The 18,179-nt window shown below is 36.2% G+C and overlaps 2 protein-coding genes and 1 long non-coding RNA gene across 4 annotated transcripts; 2 read left to right on the top strand and 1 right to left on the bottom strand.

Annotated features, from left to right (window-relative positions):
• Positions 1 to 501: 501 nt before the first annotated feature.
• On the top strand, positions 502 to 9,555 carry LOC112756538 (protein HUA2-LIKE 3). 2 transcript variants are annotated; one of them, XR_011873436.1, is made up of 12 exons: positions 502 to 1,099; positions 1,788 to 1,864; positions 2,561 to 4,585; positions 5,678 to 6,128; positions 6,711 to 6,819; positions 6,923 to 7,032; positions 7,139 to 7,295; positions 7,412 to 8,033; positions 8,145 to 8,589; positions 8,741 to 8,908; positions 9,043 to 9,094; positions 9,185 to 9,555. XR_011873436.1 is itself a non-coding variant. In XM_072219213.1 (12 exons), exons 1-11 carry the CDS (start codon positions 977 to 979, stop codon positions 9,066 to 9,068), a joined length of 4,338 nt encoding a protein of 1,445 aa, XP_072075314.1. In that variant the 5' UTR covers positions 502 to 976; the 3' UTR covers positions 9,069 to 9,094; positions 9,185 to 9,555. The 2 variants fall into 2 exon arrangements, 1 of the variants encoding a protein (XP_072075314.1); XM_072219213.1 differs by having other exon boundaries at positions 7,139 to 7,320.
• A 986-nt stretch (positions 9,556 to 10,541) lies between these two features.
• On the top strand, positions 10,542 to 14,950 carry LOC140179674 (probable glutathione peroxidase 5). Its single transcript, XM_072219214.1, has 6 exons — positions 10,542 to 11,359; positions 11,495 to 11,571; positions 11,668 to 11,729; positions 11,867 to 11,985; positions 14,282 to 14,449; positions 14,587 to 14,950. The coding sequence occupies exons 1-6, from the start codon at positions 11,306 to 11,308 to the stop codon at positions 14,617 to 14,619; spliced, it is 513 nt and encodes a 170-aa protein (XP_072075315.1). The 5' UTR covers positions 10,542 to 11,305; the 3' UTR covers positions 14,620 to 14,950.
• Positions 14,951 to 15,622: 672 nt separating this feature from the next.
• Positions 15,623 to 17,816, bottom strand: LOC112759037 (uncharacterized). Its single transcript, XR_011873437.1, has 4 exons — positions 17,370 to 17,816; positions 17,158 to 17,203; positions 16,069 to 16,656; positions 15,623 to 15,951 (listed from the first exon to the last, which is right to left on the bottom strand). It is a non-coding gene; the product is annotated as an uncharacterized lncRNA (long non-coding RNA).
• Positions 17,817 to 18,179: the final 363 nt, after the last annotated feature.

Here is an 18,179-nt window from a genome sequence, read left to right as displayed (position 1 = left end):
AAAGCCAATTGTTGCTATGTGATGAAATTCGTTTAATCAAGTTTATCTTGTAAAAGTACAAGAACACCTTTTATGATTGAGAATGTGACGAGAGCCATGAGAAAAAGAAGAATGAATGAAAAAAAAAAAAAAAGATCTTCTAAATCAGTGACTTAGCTCGATGATATCATGTTGGTGTAATGGATTCAACCTTTTATATTTTCACAAGGCATGGGAATCATGGACACTCACTAATAAACTCCCGTAACAAACTCTAAATATATTCATTACAAAATTTTTATAGATGTAAATTTTTAGATATTATTTTGATAGTTTACTCTAAATTTTAGTTGTTGATTTTTTAACCAATATGTTCAGCAAAATGTGAAATTAAATGCGAGAAATGAATAATAATACTATTTTGTGATTTCTTAACCAATATGCTCAGCAAAATGTGAAATTAAATGAGAGAAATAAGTAATAGGGCTAATTTAATCTCCCCAAACCAAGGAAGGATCCTTTGGAAGTACTGAAAATATTTGGGCATTTGGGGCTGGAGACCGGGACAGTGTCAGTCACGTGACGTGCCTATAGTTTATAGTGAGCACGCAGCGCACGTTAGCACACTTCACGGAGTATATGAACTCAATGAAACTATGAACCCACACGCACAGAGCCACACTTCTACCCTCTTTACCTGCGCACCCTAAAGCGGCCACCACCGCCACCTCCTTCAACCCCTCTCTCTCATTCGCTGAACCAAACCAATACAAAACAAAACACCACTTCTTCTCTCTATGAATTAGGGTTTCTTCCTTCGATCACCTTCAATTTCTCGATTACACCTGTGTTTCAATGCTTGTCAGCTCCATCACCGTCCAATTACACACTGTGCAGCCCATTTCTGATTCGATTTATTGGCGAATTCGGTGTTTTCTTGAGTCTGGTTGTTTGATTCAGTTCGAATCGCTTCCTTTTTCTTGACTCTGCGTAATTTATGGCGCCCAGTCGCAAGAAGGGCGCCAGGAAGGCGGCGGCGGCTGCCGCCGCACGTCGGCAGTGGAAGGTCGGAGATCTCGTGCTTGCTAAGGTTAAGGGCTTCCCTGCCTGGCCCGCCACGGTAGGTGCCACTTCCCAAATTTTTAGTGAAAGTTTGTATATTTTTGGTTGGTTGTGTTTTTTTTTTCAATTTTGTTTATAACGCCGTATTCTTTACTGAATCGAATTGCATGTTGGATTATATTAGTATTCCTGTCATCATTCGGTTTACTTGTGTTGTTGTGGCCTTTTATTTTATTTATTTTTTTAATTTTTGTGGTTTTTTTTTTTTGGGGGGGGGGGGGGGGAGATGAATTGTGGGTGCGTTCTTTATTTTCTGGGTTTTCATGAATTATGTATCATCTTGATGTTATATACTTACAGGCTTAGTCAAATGATAATCTTGTAGATATATAGAGACATTTATATTTGTTGTATAACTCACGCTGGGGTTAGATGATTCGAAAAATTGATGAGGAATATAAGGTGGAGAATAGAGAGAGACTGTGGACTAATTCTTGTAATGGCCACAATAGATTTTAGTTGACTTGCATTATGCTCCTTTTAATGGCCACGATGAATTTTATTAATTTTTCTTTCTTCTTATTCTTGCTTGGTTGCATGTGCTTTTAGATGTTTAAGATATGGCTGATGATAGGAGCATTCATTTGATCCACGTAACTGCCTGTGCTTAGTCGAAAGGGCTTTGTTCTTATTGTTGTTTCTTGGTTATCATGTAAGCTTTGCTTGATTTTCTTTGCTGGTTGCAGGTAAGTGAGCCGGAGAAGTGGGGTTATTCCTCTGATGGGAAGAAAGTACTTGTTTACTTCTTTGGAACCCAACAAATGTATGTAATCAAATCCATTTCTCAGTTGATTGAATTGCTATTAGTAGTTAAAACCACTTCTCACCCTTCCTGTAGTCCCATCCCTTCCTCTGCATATGTTTATTAAAACTAATTAGAAACTTGTTTTTGTTCTTTGCTTATTTGATGTCCATGGAAGTTAGAAATTAGTTGAAATTGAAGTAAGAATATATAATTTGGTGCATGTGCAGCTTTTATATGAGAACATTGATACATCTCCATTGCTAGGCATATTTTCTTCAACGTGAGGGTTTGATGTTACAGTTGGTTATAATAATGCTTATGTTGATCTTCATAGCTTTTTATATTGTATTTAAAGTTGAGGGTGATTTCTGTAAGTTGGAAATGTTCTCTTTCTCGGTTATGTGACTGAACATGGATTGGAACCTGCATTTTTAATTAGGGGAGGAAATGATTTGCACCATCCTTGAAGGATATGAAAAGATAATATCACAAGATAAATTTTGATTTAGTTCTTCATGATGATTCAATTGAATGATAGGGCAGGATACAATAATCTTTCCGCTAACTGTATTGGCTTTAGAAGACTTTGTTTATATGTGTTGCAATGTGGAACTGGAAACTCTTCTGGCTGCCTTCAGTTGTTTTCCTATGTCTAAGTCTGAATTTTGCTTGGCTTGCAATTTGTCTTATTTTGAGTGATATTTTGTTGTGAAGAGCATTCTGCAATCCTGCTGATGTTGAAGCCTTTACTGAAGAGAAGAAACAGTCTCTTGCCAAACGACAGGGAAGGGGTGCTGATTTTGTGCGTGCAGTAAAGGAGATTATTGCCAGTTATGAAAAGTTAAAGCGAGACATCCAAGTTCAGAAAACTTGCTCCAATGATCAAGTTACTAATGTAGATGTCTCAAAGCCAGCTGACTCGTATGCTAATGTAAAGGTTCAAAGAGATGCTCCTTTGACACATGATTCACAAAATAAATCTTCAAATTTGACTGACAGACAAGAGCTAGTTTGTGCAGCTGAGAATGGTCCAGTAGTTGCAATTAGGGGTGAATCCTGTAATAATGAGGTATCATTGGAAGAACCTACTGATGATGCTGTTGCAACTGCAACTGGGAACTCACCTTTGCCAGTAACTTCCCCATCTCCAGGAAGATGCAAAGACTTGCATCTGGAAGGCCATGTACTACAAAGAAATGAGCCTGTTCGAAGATCTAGAAGCTCATCACGAGTCCACAACAATGTTGTGCCTTGTGATGCTGGAGGTAATGCTGGTGATGTAACTCATATTGTGCCTATAACCAGGAACAAACGAATTAAAAAATCACCTGATCTCTCTGGGTGTGATGATGCTGATTCTTCAGCATATGCCTCCGATGTCAGCATGGAGGACAATGGTTCTGAAAATATTGCTGTTGATTCTGATTCCTTTAGCCCAAATGAGGGAAGTACACTAGATTCGGATTTTAAACTTGGACAGTCTGAGAATAGTGAGTGGCCTGAATTTGAAGTTGAGTTGAAGAAAGGGCTTGATCTAGAAATTAAGGCTGTATTCAATAAGAAGAAAAGAAAACCAAATAGGAAGAGGGCAAATAATGATTCTGCCACGCCATCCATCAGGAAAGAGGAGCCTGAATCTCAAAATGCCAATCACAGTTTGCAGAATATGTGTGGAAATTCAATTGAGAAATGCTTAAATCAAGACGGAGATGAACACTTGCCCCTATCAAAACGAGCCAGAGTTAGAATGGGCAAATCATCCAGTGAGGCAGAGCTCAATAGCACTGTGCAAGCTCAAGAGAAAAGCTATAAGGAAGACATTGTTAACTCACCAAAGCAGATAATCACATCCTCAAATTGTGAAAATGGTAGCCTGGCTGGTGAGGATCCGGTAGCATTAAATGGAACAGTGGTTCTCGTTTCTTCTTCAAATTTGTTAGAGCCACATTTTGAAAGTGGATCTCAGATTTGTAAAACAAAAAAAGAGAAAATGTTTGGCTGCACAATGGATGTTGAAGCTGCTTTACCTCCATCTAAGCGCCTCCATCGTGCTTTAGAAGCTATGTCTGCTAATGCTGCTGTAGAAGATCAAGCTTGCAACGAGCCATTGTCATCCTTATTGACATCGAGTGGAACTTCCACAAAGAGATGCCCTTGCATGACCGCAAATTGCAGTAAAGGAGGTACTGATTTAGAAACGCAAGGCTTGGAATCGTGTGTCATTGGTTGTTCTCACATCAGTGTATCTAGTATCACCACCTGTTCAAATGCAATGATTTCAACAGAGAATAAGTCATCTTCTGAAGTGGATAAGCAGTTGAGCAAGTATCAATGCCATGAAGCTTGCAAAGATGTTGTCCCAGATGGTGTGGATCAAGTTGGTGAAAATCTTGGTGATTCTGTGGTCGATCAGGGTGCTAAAACAGATTCACAAATTCAGTTACATGGAAACATGTCTCCCAATCTTGATGTAAAATGTTGTGAAGTTAGAAGCAATCAAGATTCTCCAGGTCCATCATTGCCACCAAAAGATGAAGACAATATGAAAACTGTGAATCATTCAAATCCATCTGATACATTAGAACTTAATGGAATAAGTGTTGATCCTGTGGCAGGTCCCAATGAAAGTGGTAAAGTGATACCTCAAAGTAGCATTAATGTGGGTGAGAATCGGATTGTTTGTGAGGATACACAGTGCTCAAAGCAAGCCGTTGATGAAGGCAGCAGAATTAAAAACATGTGAGTTCAGCTTTTGGCATCTACTTAAACTATTTACTAGTTTTTGACCATCTGAAACCATTTTTACTGCCTTTTTTTGGGTTGAAATCACATTTTTTATTATTTAAAATGGATCTCTTCTAGAAAATCCAAATATTTTTTAGTCCCTTAGTAAAGCTTAAGCAATAAAGAAGATTTTCCAGTTTATTCTAAATGTTGAGAGTTTTTGGGTTTTACATTGCTTATACAAATTTTCACTGTAGTAGTCTTAAACCATTGAAGTTCCCTGCTGTTTTCCCGTTCGCCATTAAGATCCATTGTTCACAATAGCATTGACGTTGAATTTGTAATTTCTATATTAGATCAATTACTTGTGTTTCCAAGCTAACACTTAAATAAGGGAAAAGTGAAAAACAAAAATGGAGGCAGACACCAGACAGCAATGAACACTAAGATCAGAAATGGAGGTAGACCTCCTTACAAATGAAAACTGGAAAAACGGGAAAAAAAAAAAAAGTGAACAGTTGCCATTCCATTAGCTGAGAAAAGTATTAAGCTCTCAGGTATCCCACAATCTGAGTTATTGCCTGCCCCAATCCCCTACACTCCACTTTATCCTCCCCTTTGTCGATTATTACCCATACATACTCTGAATCCTGATTTTTTGCCTGCTTCTTTTGGTTTCTGTCTGTTCATTTTGTTGTTCTTATCTCTGCTCCCATTAGCTGCATGCTTACTTTGGCACAGCCAAAGGTAAATTTCCTTGTTGCCTTTTGGCACTTGTTCTGTTTATTGAGGTTCTGTCAAATGGAAAAAGATTCTCTAGAGTGAGGAGATTAGTAAAGTGATAAAGTGAGGTATTAATCACCATTGAATTTGTAGTTTTCATAATGTGTGAGTCCCACTATCTTGATTTAAGGGTGATTAGACTCTTACCTTCTCGTTTTACCAACCTACTCACGTTTGAAGAATTTGATCCTGGTCAAATAGTGTTCAGTTAGCAGAATTGTATAGTGCATATGAAAGGAAAACGATTATTCAACAGTAATATCTGCATTTCCTTCAATCAAAGAAAGTTAACGCTTTTCTTTTTTAAATTACTTTTTTTTAAAGGCATGAGGCTGTGAGAGGGGTAGAAATCAAGGGACAAGAGGAGTATATGAATTTGACCTCGATATCCAATGGTTGTTTGGGTGAAAATGGTACTTTGTGCATTCAGTCAAGCCCGTCCTTGACTGGTGGTGGAGGCTGCGTTCCTCAAGGATCACCTCCAAATACATCAGTTTGCAATGTTTCTACATCGGACAGTAGTAATATTCTACAAAATGGAAGTTGTAGCCCTGACGTACACCAGAAGAACACTTCATCTGGTCCCATTGATGGATGGAAAGATGGGTCTGTAGCAAATCAACAATCAAGATTGACAGGCAAGTCAACTGATGCAGGGAATGCTGCTTTGTTGTACTTTGAAGCAATGCTTGGAACATTGACAAGGACAAAGGAAAGTATTGGGCGGGCAACCCGAATAGCTATGGACTGTGCAAAGTTTGGCATTGCTGCTAAGGTAATACAATTGTATTCTTCTGAATTTTAGTTATTCCCCCCTTCCACCATAACACCATTAGTATGTGGTTAATCATTGAATCCTGAATAATTTCACCATGTATATAAACTTCCAACTTAATCAACTTAGCTTCCAAATAATCTTTTATAATATTCCGCACTCCAACAGTTTACCTTTCATTTTACAAATTACAATGAGTTCGAGAAGTATGCCATATTTTCTCTTTATACTTGCATTAGTCAATAAAAGCACCAAGATTAACCACATTGCTTTCGATGGTATTGTTGGAAGTAGGAATAAATGGGTGCATCATATAATATGTATAATGTATAGATTTGGTCAAATGGTTTTGCAATTGCAACTTCAGAAAGCTTATTGATTTAATTTAGATTTTGTTAATATAGTGTAGAACTGCACAATTATTTATTCATGTAAACCTTCTGGACTTTGAATGGGAATTAACATCATTTAATTACATCGATGTTATTTCCTAAACAAAATTTTTGCACTTAATGCTTCTCAGTTAGTTTCTTGATATATATGTACTTTTATGGGGTTGGGTCTGTTGGGGTTGTATTCTAGGTGATGGAAATTCTTGTCCGAAGTCTGGAAACCGAGTCAAGCCTGCATCGGAAGGTGGACCTATTTTTTCTTGTTGATTCTATTGCTCAAAGTTCTCGTGGTTTGAAAGGTGATTTTTTGACTTGTGAGTCTTGAATCTTGCTTACAGAAAGGAAGATGTAAATATGTGCTTTTTTATACATTGATCTTGAAAAATAAATCTGGTTTCTCAGGTGATGGTGGAGCATATCCATCCGCTATGCAAGCTGTCCTCTCACGCCTATTGTCTGCTGCTGCTCCTCCTGGACATACTTCGCAAGAGAATCGCAGGCAGTGTCTTAAGGCAAGTTGATATTCCAGTTTACTTAAAATATTTATGCTTTGCAGCTTTTTCATATATCTTTCTTTTGGATCATTATTCTCGATAACCTTTCCTTGCAATTGCTTAGGTTTTAAGGCTGTGGTTGGAGAGAAGAATCCTTCCAGAATCCATTATTCGTCGTCATATCCGGGAACTGGACACCTATCATAGTTCAGCAGGTGTTTATTCACGACGTACGTTACGGACAGAGAGGCCTTTAGATGACCCTGTTAGAGAAATGGAGGGTATGCTTGTTGACGAATATGGAAGGTTTGAATTTGTTGTGATAAAAAGTTCGTCCTGATATTCTTTCTCGTACTTCTAGGAAATTTTTACTTAAAAGTTGCATTTGGTTGTGCAGCAACTCAAGTTTTCAGCTTCCTGGATTTTGCATGCCTCAAATGCTTAAAGATGAAGATGAAGAAGGGAGCGATTCTGATGGAGGGAACTTTGAGGCTGTCACTCCCGAGCATGATTCTGAAGTACATGAAGTGCCAGAAATTGCTCATGCAATTGAAAAACACAGACGTGTGTTGGAAGACGTTGATGGTGAGCTTGAAATGGAAGATGTGGCTCCCTCTTTTGATGTTGAATCAAATTCAAATTGCAATGTGGAGGGAGGAGATGGGGATGCCTCACAGTTGGAAAAGAATGTCCAACCATCCTTTGTTCCTCCTCTTCCACAGGAGGTTCCTCTTTCTTCGCCACCTCTACCACCATCCTCTTCACCTCCACCACCACCTCCTTCTATGCTACCTCCTCCACCACCACCACCGCCACCTTCTCTGCTACCTCCTCCTCCTCCTCCACCACCACCACCACCACCTTCTCTGCTTCCTCCCCCACCGCCTCCGCCTCCACCTCCACCTCCTCCTCCTCCACCTCCACCTCCACCTCTTACTCCTACATTGCACTTGATGTCAGCTAGTACCACTGGTCCGTATCATGCTGCAGTTGATGCAAAAAATTTTGTAGATTCACAGGTATGCTTTACATTGTCTGGAATTTTACGCTAGATGTAGTCAGTGGCTTCAAAAAGTGAGAACTCATGTTAAACGCTTTTCCCATCTGATTGGGCTCATATTTGCATGCAGATTGTGAGAGACAACATGCACCACTCTATGGCTGAACCCATGACTGCACCCAGAAGTAGCCAACCTATCAATGATGCAGTGTGCTATCAAGACCCAGAACAAAGAGGCATGCATATGACGGTACCGGAGCCTTCATGTTCTTTCAAGACATCCATGGCACAGCCACAACACAGTTTCCGGTATTCTGATGGTGCTACCCTGCAACACAATGGCTATCCATTACGACCACCTCAACCTGTGCCATCTGATCAGTTTTCTTTCGTTCACGGGGAACAATTGAAACCTCCTCGGGATGGTCCACCACCACCACCACCACCTTTCCACTCCAATAGGCATCACTTTGTGCAGAACATGCAAAGAGAGAACTTCTCCAGCAATCACGATAGATCAAAACCACCTCCATATGATTATCAAGAGAGATGGAATCCTCCCATGCCTTATTCTGGTAAGATTGTGATGACTGATCATGCATATACAATATATACAAATATATAAATTGGGCACCTGGAAGTGGGGAGGCTTGGTGGTTAACCATGCAAGCCTTAGTTTGGGTATGCTTGATGTTTTAATAGTTATCTTGTGTTTTTTGCCTCTAGGTCCTCAGTATCATGACAATGGTATGCATGTACCTTATGGTTGCCACCCCTGTGAATCTACTAGTTTACCAGGTCAGGGATGGAGGTTTCCTTCCCAGTCAATGAATCACTGGGATTCCATGCCTTACAGACCACCCTATGAAGATGCAGTTCCAGTAGCTAACCGAGGTATGGACATGCGCCATTCACGAATGAAATTTCATTCCCATGTTAAAATTTTTATTGGTTAATTTGGTTTTTTCCCACTTTGAATTATGGATGTTGCTTGCCAATAGTAAGGTTTCAAGATAATCATGTTTCAGGCCCAAGCTATTGGCGACCGAGATGAACATATATTTCAAGAAATGATGACTGGTATGCTTTCTATCCTTTGAAAGGCCTCTTGGATTGTTCTTCAATCAATATTAATACCCTTACTTATATTCTTGCCTGTTGAATGCTTAGATATGACCCACTTTTGGCATGGGATCTGGCTATATATAGGAGGTGAATCTAAATTCATTACTCTGTACATGCAAGGCAAGGATAATCTGAGTTATGATGAATCTCTGCACAGGACTAAATCATATTCTATTAGATTGTATATATATGTGTCTCCTCTTCTGCAGAATGCAGCAGAGCAGGAAGTCTCATTGTAGATTTTTTGGAGAGCTGTAACTTATCTAGGCATCATGTATCAAATTTTTTGTTCCAAATTTGCATATAATTTATTTCATAGAGGCCCTTATATATATGTTAGAACAACATACAATTTTTTTTGGGGAGCTGTTTCTTGAAGATGTTCTCTAATTTATGGAAAAGCTTTCCTTGGCCAACTTATGTGCAGTGAGATCTAATTTGTCTGCTGCTTATTATAAATGGTTTGCTTTATAATTTATTTTTATTCTGTGAAATGCATTGCTTTGATACACGTTGTGAATACATTGCAACCCATGATTTGATGGCTGACAATGAATCATAAAAACGTGTGGGGCATTGGTGGCCACTTGGAATTTATGAGGGTAGTTGACATGTTCACCTAATGCAAGCCTGCAAAATCATGGAGGGCATTACTTTCTGTTTTTTGTTCTCATCTTGTTACTCTTGTTTCACTTGAGTGCGCCTCCTTTTTTCTCTTTTGGGTGGCCTCTAAGAAGTAAGAACACATGACAGAGATGATTGCCTACCAAGCATTCCAACTGTTCTATTAGCTGGAGCTATAAATGTGTTAGGGTGTTGTATATATCTCATATACAACATAATATATATTAGTAATAATTTTCTATAATTTTTATTCATAAAACTTAATGAGGAACCAACAAACTACCTAATTGATTTTATATATTTCCTTTCTTTTGGGCAAAGCCAGGTACATGATACTTGATTACATATTTATCTTTCTTGGATAAAGGAGTTATCAAACAAAAAACGCTTAAATTAAAAGTAAAAAAGAAATTTGATGTATTAAAAACTATAGATAAAAATTCACATTTGAATCCTTAATCGATTGGTTTAAAGACAATTATTAGCAGCCTTGTTTTATATAAAGAAAAAAGAGAAACATAATATCTTTCAGTTGAGATTACGAGACAAAAGTTTGGCTTATTCAAACTGCGAATACGAATAATTTTGTTTAATAAGATTATAATCTTATTTAATAAAGATAAGGATTATATAATCCCTTAATAATAGTTATTTATTGAACCATTTATTTATTTATTTTTTACCAAAGATATGAGACTCGAACCCGCAACTCTTAATTGAGTATGGAGAGATTATGCCATTTGAGCTATTACTCATTGACTTAAAATTTAAAAAGATAGGAGACTCGAACCCGCAACCTCTTAATTGAACCATTTATTTTAATGAGTACTTAAAAGATGCAATTTATCAAATGAAATTAAATGATGCAATTTATCAGCTTAGGAAACGCAATGTTAGAGAATAATTACTGCCTATTATTATTAGTATGATGTGTACTAATAAATAATAATCCATTTTAACAGTCAATAATCTACAATTAGGTAAAAATTCAGGTGCAGTCAACTTCATGTGAAGTTGATAATTAAAAATTGTTAGATACAACTATCAACTTCGCGTGAAGTTGACTGCACCTGCGTTTTCATTCTACAATTAACACAAACTATTGTCAGAATGGAAGTTAATTCATCATGCAGCCATTTCAGTTAAATTAGTGGGAAGCTCTACACATTTTCAGTGGTTGTAATCATAATCATGTTAGTAAAATAATAACCAAGGAAAAAAAAAAGCCAAAGAGGTGGAGTTTACTAAGTTATTCTAAGAATCATTATACAAAAGTTGAATAAGAATTGGGAAGACTTAAGTCATAATTCAACATATGAACTATCAAATATGTTACATGTCTCTTAGCTATTGCTGGACCACAAACATTATTAAACCAAAATTTAGAATTAAGCAGAGCAACTATAAATCTAGTGTAACAGTTTAGAAGAAAGAAGAGTGTACACACTAAAATCTAAATTAAGAAAGAGGAGAGAGAAAATAGTCACAACTCAACTAAGATTAGCTTCCTTTACATCCTCTGACAAAGGGAACGAAGAATAAATGGGAGCTTCAAATTCAGTTTCGGAAAAATCCATCTTTGAATTCACTGTTAAGGTACCCACACAAACACACTTACTTCATTCTCTTCTGAATCGTAAGCACTACAAACAAAGAAAGATCCTTTTTTTTCCTCTGATAATTCTGGGTTTTCTATATCACTGTGAAATCTCTTACATGGTTCTTCCACAGGATGCCAAGGGAAGAGATGTGAGCCTCAGCACTTACAAGGGCAAAGTTCTTCTTGTAGTCAACGTCGCTTCAAAATGGTATTTTTTACCATAAAAATTCAATCTTTCCTTGTTATCCTTCTGTAATTGTTCATAGTTTAGCTAATTGAGTTCATGGGGTGTTTCAAAATATAGTGGATTCACGGACACCAATTACACCCAGTTAACTGAGCTTTACAGCAAATACAAGGATAAAGGTGTGTTTTTGTTTTTTTTCAAGGGTTTGATTTTGTGGCTTTGCAGTGACTAAACTCATTTTCAGTTAAGTTTATGCTAGTGTTGTACCTGAATAATTGGCCTAAGTTGAGTATATACTTTGTTGGTTTGGTCTCAGGTCTAGAGATACTGGCATTTCCATGCAACCAATTTTTGAAGCAAGAGCCTGGGTCTAGTGAAGATGCAGAGCAATTTGCCTGTACAAGATACAAGGCTGAATATCCCATTTTCGGAAAGGTATGGTGTCGGTTTCTTTCTAGGGCTTTTGAAGTCTTCATACTTGGATAATTTTTAGCTTATAAGTGAATGTATAGGATTGTAGGAATCTTACAAAACTAATGAAAAGACAATGATAAATTGATCTATTGGTTGATTGTTTAAAATATTATTTTTCATTGAATGCAATGGACCCAGTGCCATTATTTAATAGGGGTGAGTGATAAAAGTTGGTCACTTGTAAGGGAAAGATAGATAAAAACAATTGAATATAGAATAGTTGTAGGGGAAGAGAAATATACAATAGTGACAACTAAGTTTTGTCCCATTAGATGGAGTTGGCTACGTTGGATCAAAGGATGTTATAGTACTCTACATAACCATGTTTAAGCATAATATCTAAATTGATTTTGATCATTTCTCTTTTGTTTTCCTTAGGTTTTCCTCTATATCTAGCTATAGGACTACGGTCTATATGATTCATTCTCCTTTATAGGGTCCTATTGACCTTCTTAAAATACATTCATTATTCAAACCACCTAACATCACCCTTAAGGATTCGATTGGCTTAATGGCTCATGTTATGGCTGCAAGTCCTTATACTAGATGTGTTTCTGGGAATTAAAGTTGGGCCCTTGCTAATAGCTATAGCTTTTGGCTTAGTGGTAAGTGCTTGATTAAACACAAGATTTGGCTGAGAAGATAAGGTCTTAGAGTTGACCCTTGGTGTAGTCCTATACGAATAGGAAAATCTTTGGTTATCCTATCTTATGGTCTAATGCTAGTTGTGGTCATAACCTATAGGCTGCATATCTTTGTTGTACATATATAGACTATTCAAACTCCTTTCTTCTCCGTGGCCTTCCATAAAAGCTCCCTTGGTAACCTATTATACTTCTTTGCCAAATCAACAAAGGGTCAAACTATATGTAAATCTCTTTGGTTTCACCAATATCTCTCTATTAGTCTTCTTAGCAAGTAATCACTTTCATGATAGACCTACTAGGCATAACCAAATGGGTTCTTTGTAATATGGGTCACTTATCCCTATCTCATCTCTGTTGCCCTATCTTGTAGCTTCACAGTGTGACTCACAAGCTTAATCTCTATGTAATTTGCACAATTTTGTATATCCGCATTTTTGGTAAATAGGTGAGCACTGTATCTTGATACCCATTTGTTTAATCCTCTTCAAGTCTTCTAGGATTTAATTGGATTTGAAGTTTAAAGCTGGTACATTATATATTTGGAAGTTGGATTGGTGAGATAGATGGTTATTGCTTTTTGTTTAAGCATATATATATATAGTAATTGTATTCTACTAGAAATAAAATAATGTACTTCATATAGTATTCCCCCCCCCCCCCCCCCTTTCCAAAAAAAAAAAAAACACCACCACACACAAGCATATTGTGGCCTACTAATTTGATTGTTAGATCAGTAGTACCACTGACCTAGTGACCTGGTGACTTAACCTTTCTTAGTCTGGGTCATATAGCTATGAATAGGATCCTATGAACGTACATTTAACTTGGAGAAGAAAACTTTTCTCTTTGATGACTTGAACAAGGTTTATAGTAAGGTTTTGTTTTATTAAAAAAGAAAGTGAAGAAAATAAACGATTTAGAGATAACTGCATCAAATGTCAAACCATATATATAGTGGCCTCTAAAGCAGAGCTCCCTCTTACATCTTGTTGCATATAACTTTTATAAAGTTTTGTAGTTATGATCCTAATTGCTATTATGCTGCAGTATCAAAAATATGTTCTGAAACAAAAGATTCAAGTCAATTTTAAAAAGATACACTACTTTCTGTGTGTATTATAACTTTTTTTTTTCAACAGAACCATGAAATCTTGGCTTGTTCTACTGCATCATAGTTTAAACCCTCTCCTTTTTCTTTTTAATTTTTATCTATTCGCATTTATCTTGAACCTTCTAGACGACTAGTGGAAAGATTGTTACACTGATCACATCTGCTTAACCTGTTAATTGCACAACTATTTCAAAGATGAATACACAGTTCATATCTGCTTAACTTCTTACATGCACGTGTTCTGATATGAGCTTGTCTCTCTAAGCTAGACCCTTGGTATTCTTTGTTTGTCTGTGACTGCAAGTGTGCTTATTGAATTATAACTTGCCCAGATGACATATCTTTGTGTTAGTCTTACTATAATAATACAGTGCCCTTGTTAGAAAGAAGTGGATCTCAAATCTCAATGTTAAATTACAAGATGTATGTGCTATAATCTCCAATCTACCATGTAGTGATTTAATAAATATGCACAAAATTTTCTTTTTTCTATTTGCAGGTCCGCGTGAATGGATCAAGTGCAGCACCTGTCTTCAAATTTCTTAAGTCCCGTAAATCTGGATTTCTGGGGTCTAGGATAAAGTGGAATTTCACTAAGTTTTTGATTGATAAGGAAGGGGATGTCATCCAGCGATACGGTCCAACCACTGAACCATTGGCAATTGAAGTACTCTCTCCCTCTTAATTCTCCCTCTATTCTTGTGTGTGTGCGCGTGCGTGCAAGGGTGCTTTCTCTCTTGCACATGCTTGTTTTTGTAGCTGAAAATCACTGACTTACAAGTTGTTTTGTTGTCATCTTTGCAGGATGAGATCAAGAAGGCATTGGGGGAGGCCTGAAACTCTTTGGAGTTATTTTAAAATTGATTGTGTTGAAGATAAGTGAAACAGGAAGAATGTATATTTAGTAGATGGTGTTTCTTCTAGTGTTTATTGATCACATATTTCATGTCTAGGGTCTTCTCTGTGTTATATTGTTTGTTGTATTAAAAAAAGAACTTTAGGCCTTGTGGTATAATTTGTTATTTTAAGAGTTGATTGATGAGAATGTACCAGAAAAAACAGTAGTTGATTGATGGAATTTGCCTTTAGTTATTTGTTTCTGTAAACATGTAAGAAAATGTGAATTATTTTGGGCAGGAAATTATGTAATGATTTGTTTATTACTTTATTCCCTTTTCCCATTTTTCTCCTTACTCTATTTTGGGGTCTTCCTTGGGTATTTATTTATGTATGTTTGTATGTATGTATGTATTCCAGGTGATTATTTAATAAAAGGATTATGGATTTCATATCTTTTGGGGGAGATTATATTATGTTGTTTCTAAACCCATGGGTGTGAATTTATTTTGTTGGAGAATTCTGAGTTCTTGTATTTTGTATTTGATGTATGAATGATTGAATATAAGGTTGTAGTGAAACAATTTACAGGACGTTTGATTTATGTTTTTATTTTTTATTTTTAGTATCTTTTGCTTTCAGAATTTATTAAAAAAAGAAAAAGAAAAACGGTAAAAAAAAAAAGGATTACTTTGTTAACATGTACAAAACAAGATCCATGGTCTATGGCATTCAAACATGGATTAAGTTTCAAATTACATTGTCTCGGTTAGTAAACTCAAATCGTAATAGGCACATTGCTTTGTAGGGGGTGTCTGCGGATCGGATCTGGCCGAAAATTCGATCCGATCCACACAATTTTCATTGGATCGGATCGGATATGATATCTGCGCTTTTTAGTGCTAGATCCGATTCGATTCGCAAAAGTGCGGATCGGATCGGATATCGGATATATTCGCATAATTAAACCTTCTCTTTTTAATCATATTTCTATGTAAAAAAATTCAATAAAAATATTTCTTTTATACTTTTAAACTTATTTATTCCTAAAATATTTTTAATCAAACTCTTTTTACATAACAAAAATAAAATAATACAATATATGAGTAATAATTACTAACTAAAACATACAAACAAGTAAATATAATACCAAACATATATATTTATTTATTTTTAATTATTATTGTGCGGATCCGCGGATGTAGAGCAGATATCCGCGATCCGATCCGCAAAGGGTGCGGATTATCCGCAATTTTCGGATCGGATGCGGATATTTACAGCGGATTGCTTCATTTGAAAGAGGAAATACTTCAGTTCTCCTTAATGGCAAACCTGCTTTCACAATACATGAAAAAAGGAAGCCCCATCAATAATAAAAGCAGAAACACAGAAAATACTGAGACACAAGCATGAACAATGAAAGGAAAAAAACAAAATAAAAAGGCTCACCAGCTATTATGGCCTTAAATATCTCCGAAGAAACACATAAATATCATAAAATGTCATCATCCTATTGGATATAATAGCCATAAAAGTAGCTGGTGAATTCTATGATAGGACATACTTTTATCTTCTATGGAAACAATAGGGAACTGCTCATATTAAAGTCAAAATGAAAACCACCATGTTTGAAAGATTGCTGAACATATAATCGAATTTGCAATTGAATTACTTATCCAAGACAGATCTCACTTGCTTATTGAACATATAATCATCAATTGAGAAATGAGTTTGTTATATACTTAAGAAGACAACCTTCAGCACCAAAAGGCAATCAACAGTTTTTGGGCACATATTAGCAATCATGCATATCTGCAGTGAATAAAAACTTAAAAAAAATGATAAATAATACATAACAAAGGGAAGCTAGAATGAGATTGATACCTCATTATCAGAGAACAGTCATATAAAGCAAAGCATTAGTGCTTCTTATCCATGTAAACAAGTATGCACAGATATGTATAAACAAGTAGCATCTTCAAAGATAAAGGATACTGAAGTACACGTCTGACATAATGCAGACCCTTGTCAAATGATCTACAAAGAAAGAAGAAATTCAGATCATGAACTATAAATAACGATTCACATAGGGATTTTGTTGGTTGAATCTCTAGGTGACATGACCATCTGCTTTTGAATGCCTTGCAAGATATCAGCAGCCTCACAAGTAAAGCAGAGTTTATGTAATGCAGATTTGATTACAGGCAGTGGAGGAGTCAAACTCAAGTAAAATACATTTGAAAACAATTTAAAAGGAGGGTGCAAAACAGCAACTCCATCCTCCATTTTTCTTCCCTCAAAATCAAAACGGTTAACATAAACTTCTCTTTCATTCTATCACCTTACATACTTAATTATTAAGCATGCAAACAACAGGAATACATGTTGATGTTCTTTTGAGGCCATTTGCTTCCACTCATTTATTTACACTCTCAAACATAGTCATTAGAGTAAATAAATAAAAATACAGAGACCCAATAAAAAAAGAACCTAACTTTAATTTGCAGAAAGAAAGAGGGAAAATGAATCAACACTTACCCTTGCTTAACAGCGATGAACCCTTCCCTCCTTTTTCAGCTTCCACCTAACAGAAATAAGAGCAATGCAGGTAAATAAGGTTTCTAAAGGCCACCATAACCTGATCTTTGCTAAAACTAAAGTATGTGACTGGAATCACAAATGTGAAAACTGACAGAAAAGCATGCTTGTACAAAGGGAGATGAAACAGATGCATGTTGTCTTTGTCTTACCATGCCCTTTCCATTTAACCCTGCAAACTCTCCACTAACTGATAAGCTGTAAGCAACAAGATGCAAATGCTTAGAAAGGATTGTCTTGATAGACAATGATTTTTGAGAACACCCTAGAATCTTATTGCTTGTTAAGACAATCCTTCCTAAGCATTTGCGTCTTGTCAGCTAAGGATCCTTAGACAATGATTTTTGAGAACACTCCAGAATCTTCCACTGCTATCACCGGACATAGCAACCCTCAAGTAAAGTTCCTGGAACAACCAATTCCGGACATCCTAAAGAGCATTTCAGGGATTCAAGAAGATATGTCTAAATTTGATAATATTTTACATGACAAGCAATACATATACTACATAAGAAGGATATCATCAAATCAGAAGGAAAAATATTTGAACAAAATATTATATTAAATTATTTTTACAAGAACAAAAAAAAAAAAAAAAAAAAAAAATCCCACCCTGAATTGAACATGCAAGTTTATACGAGTTTAAGGCAAACTTCAGTAGCCATGTGTATGCAGCAGAAATGTGCTTTCAAATAATGTCCCAACCATAAATCTGTTTATCAAAGAATTTTTTAAATGATGTTTACACAACAACAACAAAAGATTGTTTGATGTAATAACTAGTGTTTGAAGAGAAGAAACTTGCTTGTTATTTCCATACTTGCAAAACATTCTTTTAAATATACTTTTGATTATTTGCTTAGAATTTCACAACTCTCTTCAGGAAAGAATCAAAAGTATGTTTTGCTAATATGGAAATATCAAGCAAAGTAAGAAAACTTCTGGAAAGAATCAAGCCCCTT

Source organism: Arachis hypogaea, chromosome 16, assembly GCF_003086295.3.
Source record: "Arachis hypogaea cultivar Tifrunner chromosome 16, arahy.Tifrunner.gnm2.J5K5, whole genome shotgun sequence".
Lineage (NCBI taxonomy): Eukaryota > Viridiplantae > Streptophyta > Magnoliopsida > Fabales > Fabaceae > Arachis > Arachis hypogaea.
Note: the sequence above shows the minus strand (reverse complement) of the source record. Positions and strands in the feature narration are given on the sequence as shown.

Excerpts from the sequence above, each read along its gene's own strand:
- LOC112756538 (XM_072219213.1), top strand. The coding sequence starts at position 977 with ATGGCGCCCAGTCGCAAGAAGGGCGCCAGGAAGGCGGCGGCGGCTGCC. Across the intron at positions 6,129-6,710 it reads AGTTTGGCATTGCTGCTAAG|GTGATGGAAATTCTTGTCCG; the intron begins GTAATACAATTG and ends GTTGTATTCTAG. Across the intron at positions 7,321-7,411 it reads CTTGTTGACGAATATGGAAG|CAACTCAAGTTTTCAGCTTC; the intron begins GTTTGAATTTGT and ends TTGGTTGTGCAG.
- LOC140179674 (XM_072219214.1), top strand. The coding sequence starts at position 11,306 with ATGGGAGCTTCAAATTCAGTTTCGGAAAAATCCATCTTTGAATTCACT. Across the intron at positions 11,360-11,494 it reads TCTTTGAATTCACTGTTAAG|GATGCCAAGGGAAGAGATGT; the intron begins GTACCCACACAA and ends GTTCTTCCACAG. Across the intron at positions 11,986-14,281 it reads AATATCCCATTTTCGGAAAG|GTCCGCGTGAATGGATCAAG; the intron begins GTATGGTGTCGG and ends TTCTATTTGCAG.